The following is a 15,165-nucleotide window of genomic DNA, read 5'->3' as shown; positions in this document are numbered from 1 at the left end:
ATTTTTATTTATTTAGCACCAGACACCTTAGAATTTTTTTGCATGTCACATGTGATGTATTTATTGCAACTTTGTGTTTTCTAGTGTTTAGACACAGACCACTTCATGCTCTTAGCAGTGGTTAATACCGTTTTTTCCTTTTGAGGGAATATAGCACTAGACACCTTGGATGCGATTTATTGCACTCATTATGCTTCTTATGTTTAAATCACCAGTCACTTTAACCCATAGGAGTGGTAATAACTGCCATACATATTTCACTTAAGGGAATACACACGTGACACTTTGAATAAAATTGTATATATGCAGACATTTCTTTTACAACTCAGGGACAGCGCCACACTCACACACTTTTCTTTTTTCGCAAAATCACTTACCCGTGCGTGATTTTGCACAGGAGAGCCGTATATGTACTGTATGCGGTCGGCAAGCAGTTAAAGTGGTTCTTATGGCAGAAAGTTTTCTTGCATGCTTCATACTATGCATTAAGGTAAAAAAAGCTTTCTGCATGCAGCTCCCCCTTATACTCACCTGAGGCTGATGATCGATCCAGCGATGTACACAAGAGCAGAGGCTGTCTTGGCTCCCTCCCTCCTCATTGATGCAGACACAGCAGTGGGAGCCATTGTCTTATGAACGCACAGAGCGGGGCTCGGGAGCAAGCACGCATGAGTGCCCCTATAGCAAGCGGGAGCACTTGGGGGGGAGCCAAAAGCACCAGCACGGGAACCCCAGAAAATGAGGATTTGGGCTGCTCTGAGGAAAATGGTATGGCATGTTTGTTATTTTAAAAAAAATAAAAATTAAGCATTTACAATCACTTTAAAATTCTTAATAGTAGAAGAAGGTTCCGGTCCCTACAAAACTGGTGATTTCACTTGCCCTAAATAAAGTTCTTCTTTAATGTTTCTTCTTCCATTGGCTTGCAGCAGTTTAAGCTTAAAGTATAACTAAAGGCAGAACTTTTTTTTTGTTTGGATAGAGGGGAGATGGATTAGAATACCTGTCAATTTTTAATGCTGTCTGTGTCCTTGTTAGGGAGATTCACCCTCTCTATTTGTCCTGTTTACTGTTATCATTGAAAGTGAAAGTAAAAGAAGTAAAAGAAAAAACACAAATTTTGGTTTGTCCCCAGAAAAATAATAGAGGGGAAATCTTCCAATGGGGACACTAGTTCTGGTGACCTGGGGGTCCCCAAGAGATTCCCTCACTTCCACGGATTTCCCCTCACTTCCTGTTTGGCTATGGGACAGGAAGTGAACTGATATCTCCGCAATGGGACTAAGATTGCAAAAATAAATCTTACAGGGGTTATAACCCTTTCTTACTGTATCCAAAATGAAAAAAAAAAGTTTTCCCTATATTTCTACTTTAACTTAAAGCAGAACTAAACCCTCCTATGCTTTACAGCCAAGAAAGTTGCCATCTAGCCTCTGGTGGATCTACAGTTGTCATGGTAAAGCACATGCGATCAGTTATGACACTAACAATTTGACAGTTAAGTTGAGGGCACAAGCAACTGTGATGGTTATCATTCACAGCATGTCTTGAATGTAACTGTTTTGGGAAACAGTTAAAGCTAAACCCTCCTATGCTTTACAGCCAAGGAAGCTGTTATTTTAGCCTCTGTTTGATCTGCGGTTGCCTGCACGTGTGATCAGCTATCGCACCAGCCATTTGGTGGCTTGACAGTTCAGTTCTGTTGATAGCTAACATAAGCACATTAACCACTTGCCGACCGCTGCTTAAAAATCGCAGATCGCCGCAATTACTATAGGAAAAAAAAATAATAATAAAAGTGCCATAAAACTATCCCCTATTTTGTAGACGCTATAACTTTTGTGCAAACCAATCAATATACGCTTATTGCAATTTTTCTTACCAAAAATATGTAGAAGAATACATATCAGCTTAAACTGAGGAAAAAAATTGTTTTTTTAATATATTTTTGGGGGATATCTTTTTATAGCAAAAGGTTAAAAATATTGCGTTTTTTTTTTTCAAAATTGTCGCTCTTTTTTTGTTTATAGCGCAAAAAATAAACAATCGCAGAGGTGATCAAATACCACCAAAAGAAAGCTCTATTTGTGGGAAAAAAAAGGACATCAATTTTGTTTGGGTGCAACGTCGCACGACCACGCAATTGTCAGTTAAAACGACCGAATCGCAAAAAGTGCTCTGGTCAGGAAGGGGGTTAATTCTTCCGGGGTTAAAGCGGTTAATAACTGTAACTGTTGTGCAAGGCATGCCTTTAGGGCCCTTTCACACTGGGGCGGGGTTGACGGTAAAACGGTGCTATTTTTAGCGCCACTTTACCATCGTTTTAGCGGCAGTATTCGGCCGCTAACGGGGCAGTTTTAGCCCCCTGCTAGTGGCCGAGAAAGGGTTAAAACCACCGTAAAGCGCTGCTGCAGCAGCACTTTGCTGGCGGTATAGGCGCGCTGCCCCTCTGATTTCAACGGGCAGGAGCAGTGAAGAAGCGGTGTACAAACCGCTCCTTCACCGCTCCAAAGATGCTGCTAGCAAGACTTTTTTTACCGTCCTGCCAGCGCACCGCTCCAGTGTGAAAGCCCTCGGGGCTTTCACATTGGAGACACAGCAGCGGCTCTTTCAGGGCGCTTTGCAGGTGCTGTTTTTATCACTGTAGCACCTGCAAAGCGCCCCAGTGTGAAAGGGGTCTAAATGTAATTGTTTTGAGGAACAGTTAAATCAGTGGGTTTAGTTCCGCTTTAAATTGATGGGTTTTGTTCCACTTAAAGCACAGCCAGCCAATTAGAAAAGAACAAATGGGTCAGTGATGTGAAATTCAACATAGATACTGTATATACGATGGATTACATTTTCATTAAATATGCAAATGTCCCTAATAAAGTGATACAGCTATATTAACATGCAGCATTCATTTGATGAAACAATTTTGCTTCCCAAAGACATCACAATATTCCTATAACATTTGAACATATTCCCTGTCCTTTTCTGGCATTTAGATTACATGTTCCATAAATCTCCCATTCAATTTCCTTTGGTCAACACGTACAGCTACAATTGTATTAGCCCATTATTACGCATCTTCCTGCTCGCCCTGGGGATCCTGCAGGTGGAACTAAGGCTTCTAAATATAGTACAGTTCTCAAAGGAAGGACCACAACGCGCTCTCTCCATGGGGGGACCGCCTTCCACAGTAAAACTGTAACTTCATATAACTCCAATTAAATTTAAGCTCGTTTTAATCACAGTATCATATAATGTTTATAGTTTTTTGTTTTTTTTATTATTAAATGATAGACAGTTTGTATTATTTCTGAGCTATCCCTGCTTTGCTGAATGTACTTAGTGTAGGAATGTCTATAGGATGTGTTACACTGAGCTAGTGTACAAGAGCATCATTCATCAGCACTGGACAGCTCCTCCCAGAATGCAACTCCCACTAACAGCTCACTCCTGCCTCTCCTCCCAGCCTCTGCTTCCCTCTTTCATTATTGCTTTTCCCTAGTCCAGTGCACACTGTACATGTCAGTACCAAATCCTTCTGCAGATGGGTGCTGATGACTTTTCTACTCTGTTTGCAGGCTGATCTATGAAGGAGCTAACACTCTCAACATCCCTTCACTCTGCGTGTTCTATTTTACCCATCGTATTGGAATTTTGCAGAGGTTGGACACCCTCCGCCTGTTGTGACTGAAGCCCTGGCTCTCTGAAGATGCTGGGCAAGGATTACATGCTTGCTATCATTATCGTTAATTATGACGGTAAGTTGATTCGATTATCCGGTCTGGATTGCCCTGTAGTCTCTTAAACACTATGCACAAGAAATGAGTTGCCTTACAACCATTATTAGTTAAAGATTTGCTGTATCTATGCAGACTTTCATGATGGCTTCCTGGAACATCAGGTGAGATTACATGTACAGTATACAAACCCAGATGAAACATTGACTGTATCACTTATTGTTTAAAAAAAAAAAAAAATAGTTATTTTCCAAATCAAAAACCAAGGGTGCGTATACTTCTGTATGACTACAGCTTATGAAATAGTTTACTGTGTGTTAGTGTATATGTTTTCTTCTTAGTAAATAGACAGATTTAAACCTAAAACTTAATAAGAACTTTGAAAAATGTTTTGATGTTAACCATGAAGATGCAGATTTTGATGTTTTTGCATTAAAATCTCAACTTCTTAAATCATAAGGACTGACAGCTGTAAATGACAAGCATGTATATTAGATATACAGCAAAACAAAAAGTTTTATAAACCACCAAATTACTAAAAGTGTCAGTTCATGAAAAACTGATATTTCAGCGAGGGGAGACTGCTAGCAAGTTTGAACCTTCCCAGGCGCATTATACCTCTCAGAAAATCTGGTTCCACTTCCAGCATTTATGCATGTGGAGGTCTCAGTTTTTTTTATTAAAATTTTCAATAATTCTGTTTCATGCAAAATGTAGCAGGAGGAGTTAAACACTATGCTGAGAAAGGCTAAGGAAGAACTCCAACTGAGAGTCTTCTCCATTGCAGTCTGTAAGAGATGCAAGCATGCAGTGTATCATTCATCTCACCTAAGTCCACTCAAAACTGATATATCAGTAGACTGGCTCATCAAGATTATTCTACCTAAATTGTAATGCCACCTTTAGGAAAATTATTATGATAATTTATGATATCACATGCACCATAATTTGTTTGCAGGTTATTAAAAACCGTGTTGTGCCCAACGAGGAATGCTCAGGTTTAACGTGACACTAAACTCTTATTTAAAAAAAAAAAAAAAAATATATATATATATATATATATATATATATATATATATATATATATATATATATATATATACCTTCTATTGCTCTCAGCCTCCTCTAAATCTACAATTTGTTTTGTTTATTGCTATGATTCGGCTTCCTGTTAGAAGGTGGCAACAATCGTTCTCCATGGTCCCACTGAATGTAGGAAAACATAGCCACCCTCTCTTGCTTACTCTTGGCACTATGGACTTTGAACTATGGGATGTATAGTGTGCATAGAGCAAAACATATAACTGCAACCAATGTGCATTACTTGTTCCAAACATATGGAAGTGAGGGGGAAAGGAGAGGTTCAAGAGTTCATGGAAGACATTACAAGGAGGCAGAAAAACACAGTAAAGGAATGACTTCATGAAAAATAGATTACAGGGCCACGAAATATTGGATGTGTATGGATTATTTTTGGAGAATAAGAAGGTTATTTAGTGTCACTTTAACTTGTTGCCAGGGTAGTCTAATGCTGTCTAATGTTACCTACAGTTAACTCTGGAATGTTCACAATCCAGTCCATTTATAGTTCCTACTTGGTAAAAGTAAAACTGAGATAGATCCCAATAAACACAGTGGATTTTCTTAAAAAAATAAACAAATATTAAATCTAAGGCAGAAAGGGTAATACCTTGGGTTATAATAGCCAAGGTTATCTAACAGAATCGTCATTGTGATGAGGCAACTCCATTAAAAATGGTGTTGGTTTTGCTGCATGTAGGGTCTTGCCAACACAAGTTATGAGCGGCTGAGGATCGTGGGCAATGACATTTACTGGAGGTGGACCCCTTCAATGATGTCAGTGCAATGTCAGCAGCATTATTGGCATCAAGCCACCTTTCAGTGGCTGAGAGCAGTAACCAAGGTTGTAAACAGAAATATTTGTATGTGCATGTTTATGTTTAAAATTGTATATGTGTACATAATTATATCTTTTTTTCTCCTGAAATGTATTTATAGTAGTGCCATGAACATATTTCTTTTTTTATACATCACTAGAAAGTCAGGGCCATAAAAAGACATTTCATTTCTTTTGCATTTAAAGTGGTTTCATTTTGCCTGTTTGTGTTTCTGCAGAAGTATGATGAAATCCATCTTTTAAATAGTCTTCACTCATTTATACATAATCAAAATTCAGTTTAAACATGTTTTGCTTCAAATATATTTGCCATTTTAACCACTTCAGCCCCGGAAGATTTGGCTGCTCAGTGACCAGGCAGTTTTTTGTGATACGGCACTGCGTCGTTTTAACTGACAATTGCGCGGTTGTGCGACACTGTACCCAAACAAAATTGACGTCCTTTTTTCCCACAAATGGAGTTTTCTTTTGGTGGTATTTGATCATCTCTGCGTTTTTTATTTTTTGTGCTATAAACAAAAAAAAGAGCAACAATTTTGAAAAAAAAAAAACACAATATTTTATACTTTTTGCTATAATAAATACCCCCAATTTTTTTTTAAAAAAGCAATTTTTTTTCTCAGTTTAGGCCAATATGTATTCTTCTATATATTTTTGGTAATAAAAATTGCAATAAGCGTATATTGATTGGTTTGCGCAAAAGTTATAGCATCTACAAAATAGGGGATAGATTTATTTTTATTATTATTATTTTTTTTACTAGTAATGGCGGCGATCTGTGATTTTTAGCGAGACTGCGACATTATGGCGGACACATCAGACACTTTTGACACATTTTTGGGACAATTGACAATTATACAGCGATCAGTGCTATAAAAATGCAATGATTACCGTATGAAAAGGGTTAACACTAGGGGGCGATCAAAGGGGTTAACTGTGTTCCCTATATATTGGCTATAAAAGGGGTATGAGGGTCTGGGTACTACCCCGGGGACATGTGTCAATGCAAAAAATGTTTTAAAAAACTATTGTTTTTTCAGGAGCAGTGATTTTATATGATGCTTAAAGTGCAACAATAAAAATGTAAATGTAAATATAGTGCTTGGGGGTCCCCCATGCATTGGCGTGCATGAATTGGCGTGCATGCATAGAACATACTTCAGCAAAAATTACATTTTTAAAGAGAAAAAAAAAATAGTCAAATCACATTTAAATTGATTTGCAGTTGTAATTGCTGGCACCTGGCCAATGATAACAAAAAACCCCCCAAAAAAACGGAGTGGGGTCCCCCTCGAAATCCATGCCAGACCCTTATCTGAGCATGCAGCCTAGCAGGCCACATACCCTCAACATGGGGGGGGGGTGCTTTGGAGCAGGGAGGAGCTCTGCTCCCCCACTCCAAAGCACCTTGTCCCCGTGTTGATGGGGACAAGGGTCTCTTCCTCACAACCCTGGGCTGTGGTTGTGGGGGGTCTGCGATCAGGGGGCTTATCGGAATCTGGAAGCCCGCTTTAACAAAGGGGCCCCAGATCCTGGCCCCTCTATGTGAATGATTATGGGTTACATAGTACCCTTACCTATTCACAAAAAAAATTCAAAAAGTAATAAAAACACACATACAGTTTTTGACAATGCCTTTGTTTTTTTTTTTTAAATAATGTCCCCCAAAGTAAATCTGTATTCAATCATGCCTCCCGCTACACCCAAAAAGCACAAAAAAAGGCTTCTCCTTCATTGATGGCTGACCGCAGAATTCCTCCTCCGTTGTTTGACTGTTCTTATATAGGTAAGGGAGGGCCACCTGGCGACGTCACCTGGTAGCACCGCCCCCTGAGTAAAAATGAGTAAAATGAGTAAAAAAATACGGTGTGCCCCCCCCCCCGCCAGTCCACCATATTCAGACACTTTGGGTATGGTATGGTTTTAAAGGGAACCCCACACCAAATTATAAAAAAAGAAATGCTTGAGGGCCCACAGATGCACCTATCTGTGACGTCACAAGGGGGCGGTGCTACCAGGTGACGTCGCCAGGTGGCCCTCTCTTACCTATATAAGAACTGTCAAACAACGGAGGAGGCATTCGGCAGTCAGCAGTCAACGAAGGTGGAGTGTTTTTTTTTTTTTACAGTTGCAGTGGGTGGTGTGATTGACGATGGATTTATATCGGGGACACTGGGTTTTTTTATTTTTTATTAAAGAAATTGTCAAAAACCTTCTGTGTTTTTATTACTTTTTGACACTTTTTTGATAAATCGGTAAGGGTACTATTTACCAGGTACTCATTCACATAAGGGGGGGTTGGGATCTGGGGGCCCCCTTGTTAAAAGGGGCTTCCAGATTCCGATAAGCCCCCCACCCACAGATCCCCACAAGCACAGCCCAGGGTTTTGGAGAAGAGACCCTTGTCCCACCCCATTGTGCTTTGGGGTGGGGGGGCAGAGCACCCCCTGCCCCAAAGCCCCCCATGTTGAGGGCATGTGGCCTGGTATGGGTCAGGAGGGGGGCCAGTATGGATCTTAGGGGGGCCCTCACGCATTTCTTTTTTTATAATTTGGTGTGGGGTTCCCCTTAAAACCATACCATACCCAAAGTGTCTGAATATGGTGGACTGGCGGGGGGGAGGGGGGCACACCATATTTTTTTACTCATTTTACTCATTTTTTACCACCAATCTACAGCCAATTTGTTAGCCTAACACTATTAGCAAGTTTGTGGCTTACTACCAGGTTTATACCAGCCCAAGCATCCTCCAAAAAAAACAGGATTCTTCTCATGAAGACCCCTGGCTAAAGCCTAATGTAATGTGTGGTTTGGCCCATCAGTGTCAAATCCCAGTGTTTTTGGGCACCCGGAAAGCATAGTTGCAGCATTCATATCAATATCTATGACAGGTTGAAATATGCAACAAGTAGATGCTTGCATTTACACTCCTATGCTTTCAGGGACACATGCCCCAAACCCAGGAATTCTGCTCTCGGGACATATGTTCCTGAATGCATCAGGTCACTCAGAACAGCATCAGACTGCTGTATATGTTATCCTGTCACAGGTTTTGGCAGGCTGCTGACTATGGAGCTGGATGCTGCACCCTGTGCCTTCTGGGCTCCTAAAAATCTTGTAAATTCACACTGATGGGCCAAACTGCCTGAGTGCACGTACCCTAATGATGAAAGGTGCTGGTACTAGGCAAAAATGCATTTATGATGAATGGTAAATAAAACACCTAGAGGTCTATTTATTATTGTTTTACTTAAGATTTGCATGCTTTTTTTAACTAAGATTTTGTTGGAAAACTGTGTAAATCCCTAGTGGCAGTTGTGTGGATATTGCGAAAACATTGATAAATAGACCTTTTTACATTTTTTGCTTAATAGTGAATCTCTAGTTTAGTGTCTACATCTATGAATTAATAAGTCCCTACTGGCTTTTTTGTAATATTGGAGAGGCTTTAAAAGAACTTGGAAGATGGTGGGGTGATTAAAAATAAAGTTGTATTTGTGATTTCGTTTAGTTCTGTGAGTCATTTATTACGCAAATTAGCAACAAAGTTAAATGCAAATCAGGCTTCTTCTAACATAATAAAATATTTGTGGCAGTTTATTGTTTTTTTTGTGACCACCTGCACCTAAAACCCTAGACAGCAAGTTGAAGTAATTAGCTTGCCAAATGTCCGCCCCTGGAATATGGACAGTGGACAAGGCTAGAATATGAATTTCTGCCCAAGACAGAACCTGTTCTGTTTCACTTTCCTAAGTAAAACGTCTGGTTCCCCCCTGATGATTGAGTTGCGCCACTGCTGTGGCATTGTCTAGCTGAATCTGGACTGTGCAGGTGAAAAGTCTGGCATTTAAAGCGGGAGTCCACCTAAAAAAAAAAATATTAAAAGCCAGCAGCTACAAATACTGCAGCTGCTGACTTTTAATAAATGGACACTTACCTGTCCCAGGGTCCAGCGATGTCGGCAGCCGGCGCCGATCACTCGCTCGACTCTTGGCAGCGATGTGCTACAGCATTGAGGCTTCACTTCCCGGTTCCCTACTGGGCATGCGCGAGTCACGCTGCACGTCGTAACTGGTCCCCGCTATCCCCTTGGGCCTGTGTGTTCCCAGCAGACAGCGCGGAGGGACGGGAAGAGGCGTAGACTCCCGTGGGAGTCTATGCCAGGAAGTGGGTGCAGATACCTGTCTTAGACAGGTATCTGCACCCCCCTCCCCCCTGAAAAGGGTGCCAAATGTGACACCGGAGGGGTGGAGGGTTCCGAAAAGCGGAAGTTCCATTTTTGTGTGGAACTCCGCTTTAAGGGAGAGACAAATCTTATAGAGCTACACTATGTTGGGGGAAAATGAGCTTCTGCTGGTGACCAATCTTCCTGCACTGTCAGGGGGTCCAGGACCCCTCCCTAGCCTGTCAGACTGTCATCTGGTGTGAGCATTTTCCAGGATGGTGAAAGAAGAGATTTGCCCAATTCCAGGGCTGATACATCCTTGGCTTTTTGTCCCATGTACCAGAATGTTGAGTTGCAGTGTTTTAAAGTGGGACTGGGCAAATGGGAGAGAGGTTGGCAAAATCGACAATAGGAGGCAGGGGAGAAGCTTAGAAATCAAAACTCCAGCTTGTAGACCCTGGACACGGGGTTGGCCTGTCCATTAAGGGCACACAGGTGACGCCCCCCCCATCCATGCCTCTAATCGTCCTAATGTGCATGGACACATAGGATAACATTGAGCTGATTCTACAGGCAACACACAAAGCTCTTGTGGAAACAGCAATTTTTAAGCCAGTGTGCATGGAGTCTAAGGCTGGCCATACACCATACAATTTTACTATTCAATTTTCTTTAGATTTACCTTCAACTGTGTAGGTCAAAGGTCTGCTTGACTGCATACACATTGAAAGTGTTTAGGTTTGACCTCATATTATATGGTTTTGGTAAATCTAAAAGTAAAAATTGAATAAGAAATTTGTATAATGTATGGCCAGTCTAACTGTCAAGTAAAAAAGGTGTTACCAGAACAGCGAGTAAGGTGAAATCTCTCTAAAGCCACGTACACACGATCGGATTTTCCACAGACAAAGCACCAGACTTTGGTCTGAAGGGTGTGTCGTGAACTTGTCTTGCATACAAACGGTACACAATTGTCGGCCAACAAACGCGTAGTGACGTACTATAAGGAATTTCAGCTCTTGAGCACCACCCTTTGGGCCCCTTCTGCTAATGTCGTGTTTGGTGAGCATTGATTCTGAGCATGCGTGTTTGTACTTTGGACTTTTGTATGATGGGCTTGTGTACACACGATAGGAAAATCTGACAGCAGACTGCTGTCCGCCAAAACTTTACTAGCCTGCCATCCAACATTTGTTGGCGGAAAGTTGGCCAACAATTGTCTGATGGAGCGTACTAACGGTCGGATTTTAGGCAGTCTGTCATCACACAATTCTCGGACGAAAATCCGATCGTGTGTATGAGGCTTTAAGCTCCTTTTAGCACTAAAACCTAACAGGAGTTCTAATTCTTCCCCATGCCATCCAAAAATCCATTGGTGGTGTTCTAGTAACAAACCATACTGCTTGGTAAATGCAGTTACTGAAAATGAATCACTGCCTTGGTTTTTCATATACTGAGAAACAAGCTGTCTGATTGACATATTGTTGTTGGGTGGATTCAACATGTTTTGTTGATTTCTGAGCCGGACTAAAGCTGGCCATACATTATACAATTTTCTTATTCAATTTTCCTTACATTTACCTTCAATTATGTAATGTAAGGGCCTGCAAAAAATGGGGGGTAAAAGGTCCTTGAATCCACACTCACCAAAGTAGCAAACAGCAAATAGAGTACCAGCCGATTCGTCAATATGTGACGGGATACCTGCCCTAAAAGCAATGGCACTATATCAACAACAGAAAGAGGAGACAAGGGAGTCCCCAGAAAGCAAAAAAGGGGAATGGTCAACTACGGCTTATGGTACAAAAATGCAAAAAGGCTTTATTAAGGGTAGGGGGGGTGGGGGTATTTACATATACAAAAAATTCCAAATATATGTAAGATAAACAATGTATCTAAATAACACAGTCCGTCTCACTACACTAAACCAAAATTAAAAACCATGCTGCAACATTGATGAATAAAACTGCAGAGCGTGCCTGCAGGCCAAAAACGCATGCAGTGTCCATTTGAATCCAAAGAAAAAAGTATTGCACCAAACATTACATGGAGTAAGCTACTGATGGGATATCAAGTCTTATGTGGTCTAGTATTAACTGTGCATCAGATTGAGCAGTACTGAGAAAAAAAAAAAAAAAAAAACCCACATATATCCACATAGACAGGACCTTACATAGCTGAATTAGGTGGGGTTTTTTAAAAAAAAACCTCTGTTAGAAGGAAATCCTCCACAAGCAGCTTCCAACCTCAGTGCACTAAATGTGTGTTTACACCAGTTGTTTTGGAAATGGAAAGACCAGCGTTCCTGTTACTAGGTATGTCCAGTGCACAAACACTATTTCCTCAATACAGCATAAAAGGAGCAAAGGACAAACCACTCCAAAGAAAGGGCTTAGTCTCTTTTCCAATCTAGACCAGGATGATATTTTCACAGTTCATCAGTTTCAAGTGTGTCAATCCATGCAGGAGGGTGAATGGCAAACAGATGCAAAGACTATTGATAAGCAGGTAAGGAGGGAAAGAGAAACTGCCCATTGGGCTCTCACCTCTTTCAAGTACTGGGGATGTCCTCAGACTCTGCTGTCTTGCTGTTTGGCATGGAGCGGCTCACAGTCAGTTCAGAGCAACATTCAGTGTGTAGTCACAGCACACCATTCTCCTCAATAGTAGACACTGCAGACTGTGTAATCACATGACCGGTCACATGGTTAGGAAGAGACCAGGAACCAGGAACTTTGCATTCAATTGCTGATGCGGAATTAGCTTGTGAAGTATGGTGCTGTATGCAAATCACAGGGAAACCCTTTTACATTGCTGGAAAAGGAAGCATGTTGAAGGCCTGCTGACAAGCCCTGCAGGGGCTGTGTTGACGTTTCGTACGCCTCCGCGTACTTCTTCAGAACAATTTGGCATTGAATTAGGGTTGATTTAAATAGGGAACACTGTCCAATCAGATCAAACCATGCCAAATAGCTATTTTCTGCCATCTTGTGGTCACATCAGGTAATGCAGTGGAAAAAAGGTGCCAATCAGTTGCTCAAACGAAAAAGTACTTATTTGCAAGGGGGGAGAAAGAAATACAATCTCACATATCACCAGGCATCAAGTAAAGAGCGCAATAGACATTGTAATAAATTTCCTCATAAGGTGGAATGGCCCTCATGGTCAGAAATAAATTCTATCAAAAACAACCAAAACAAGAGATCAGCTGGGGAGCCTTTATAAAACACTTCAAACCTAATGTTTATGGTTCAAGAAAGACACTCAGGCTTAGTTCGTGGTTCAAGCCATTAGGTTGAAGAGTACCAAGCCTGAATATCCATTTTTTCTCTTTGCGTAGGAGTACCCTGTCAAAGTCACCCCTACGGTCTGTCAGAGAAAGGGCATAAAAGCCCTTTACCCTCAGACCTGTGGTTTTGCCCTGATGAAAATCCAAAAAGTGTTGAGCCACTGAAGTTTCTTCCTTTAGCCTGATACTCTTCAGGTGTTCCCCGAATCTAACACGCAGCTGTCTCTTAGTTTTGCCTACATACAATTTATGACATGGGCATTCGAGAACATAGAGTATTCTAGTTGTGGAACAGTTAATGAAAGACCGAATCTCAAATTGTTGACTACCATCCGAATTTCTAAAGGTTTTTGAGCGGTCCACATACTTACATGTGCCACAGTGGCCACACGGAAACATGCCGTTGACCCGAGGCATATCAGTGAGCCAACTTCTATTTGAGGGCCGTACAAACTCAGATTGCACCAGCATGTCATTGAGGTTTTGGGCTCGTTTAGCAACCATTGACGGTCTCTCACCGATAATTTGCCTCGACCCAACAGCCCGCAACAGTATGTGCCAATGTTTTGAGAGGATTGTATTAACCTGGTGCCACTGGGACCCATAGGGGGTGATAAATCTCACCAGTCCCTCAGTCTCCTGTTGTGTCTTTTTCTGGGGTAAGAGGAGGTCAGCTCTCCTCTTATGTCCTGCGATGCTCATTGCTCGCTTGAGGGTACGGTGGGGGTATCCCCTTTCCCTGAATCTCTGGTAGAGTTGTTTAGATTCGGAAAAGTAGTCCTCCTCAGTAGAGCAATTTCTGCGGATTCTCATGAACTGTCCAACCGGGATCCCACGTATCAGAGACTTGGGGTGGTGGCTATCCGCCTGTAGTAATGTATTTGCGGCTGTTTCCTTTCGGAAAGTACTAGTAATCAACCTACCACCCTCAAGTCGGATAGATAGGTCCAGGAAGGAGAGTTGATGGGGATCCGCAGTATAAGTTAGATGTATATTTCTAGTGTTGTTTTCTAGCTCTGCCATAAACACCTCCAGTTCATCTGAAGTCCCTGCCCATACCATCAGGACATCATCGATGTACCTCAGCCAGCAGCATGCATGGCCGAGGTACATCGATGAGGCATAAACTTTCTCCTCCTCCCACCAGCCCAGGTGCAGACACGCATAGGCCGGGGCCCATGGGGCTCCCATAGAGGTGCCACGCAGCTGCTGATAGTTAGACCCAGAGAACTGGAAAAAGTTGTGCTTGAGTGCAAGCTCTAGGAGATCAATGATGAATTCATTTTGGGCTCCCATTTCTGGGAAGTGTTTCTCTAGGAAGTGATATACCGCCAAAATGCCCCACTCGTGGGGAATAGATGTGTAAAGCGACTCCACATCGATCCCCACGAGTAGGGAATTCTAATGCACTAATCTTATTCAATACGTCCCCTGTGTCACGTACGTACGAAGTCAAAGACAAGACCATGTCCTTGATTAAGGAATCTATATATTTCCCCAGTCTCTCCAGGGGACCACGAATGGCGGAGACAATAGGTCTTCCTGGAGGGACCTTTCTATTTTTATGGACCTTAGGGATTATATAAAATGTTGGTTTATTGAAGTCCACCACTCTCAAGAATTCCAATTCCTTTTTAGAAATTAAATTGGCCTCAAATGCCCATTGTAATTTCTCATTAATAAGTTCCACCAGGTCCTGGAATGGATCATGGTGTAGTCTTTTATAGGTAGATTCATCATTTAGGAGTCGTCGTACCTCCCCCTCGTAAAAATCCACGAGAGGAGGACGACATTACCTCCTTTATCACTCTTTTTGATAATCACTTGGTCCGCTTCCCTAAGCTCTTTTAATGCCTTCCTTTCCTCATATGTGAGGTTATCACCCATGATGGTTTCCCAATTTAATTTTTTGAGGTCCTCCTCAACAAGGTCGAGGAACACCCCAAGCCATTTGTTCTTCCGAAATAAAGGCATTTTGGTTGAACGGATCTTTAATTTGGGATCTCTTTTCCACCCCGACATCTCTGGAGCTTCCTCCTCACCAGAGGACTGGCCTCCTTCTTCC

At 41.7% G+C, this 15,165-nt stretch overlaps 1 protein-coding gene across 1 annotated transcript in view; it reads left to right on the top strand.

The window, feature by feature from the left end:
* Positions 1–3,429: 3,429 nt before the first annotated feature.
* APBB3 (amyloid beta precursor protein binding family B member 3) overlaps positions 3,430–15,165 on the top strand; it is a 169,925-nt gene continuing 158,189 nt past the window's right edge. The window contains exon 1 of the mRNA XM_073620865.1: positions 3,430–3,749. Coding sequence (XP_073476966.1) covers positions 3,701–3,749 — 49 coding nt within the window. The 5' untranslated portion in view covers positions 3,430–3,700. The remainder of the gene's footprint in view (positions 3,750–15,165) is intronic.

Source organism: Aquarana catesbeiana, linkage group LG03, assembly GCF_042186555.1.
Source record: "Aquarana catesbeiana isolate 2022-GZ linkage group LG03, ASM4218655v1, whole genome shotgun sequence".
Classification (NCBI taxonomy): domain Eukaryota; kingdom Metazoa; phylum Chordata; class Amphibia; order Anura; family Ranidae; genus Aquarana; species Aquarana catesbeiana.
This window is presented reverse-complemented; position numbering and strand designations above follow the sequence as displayed.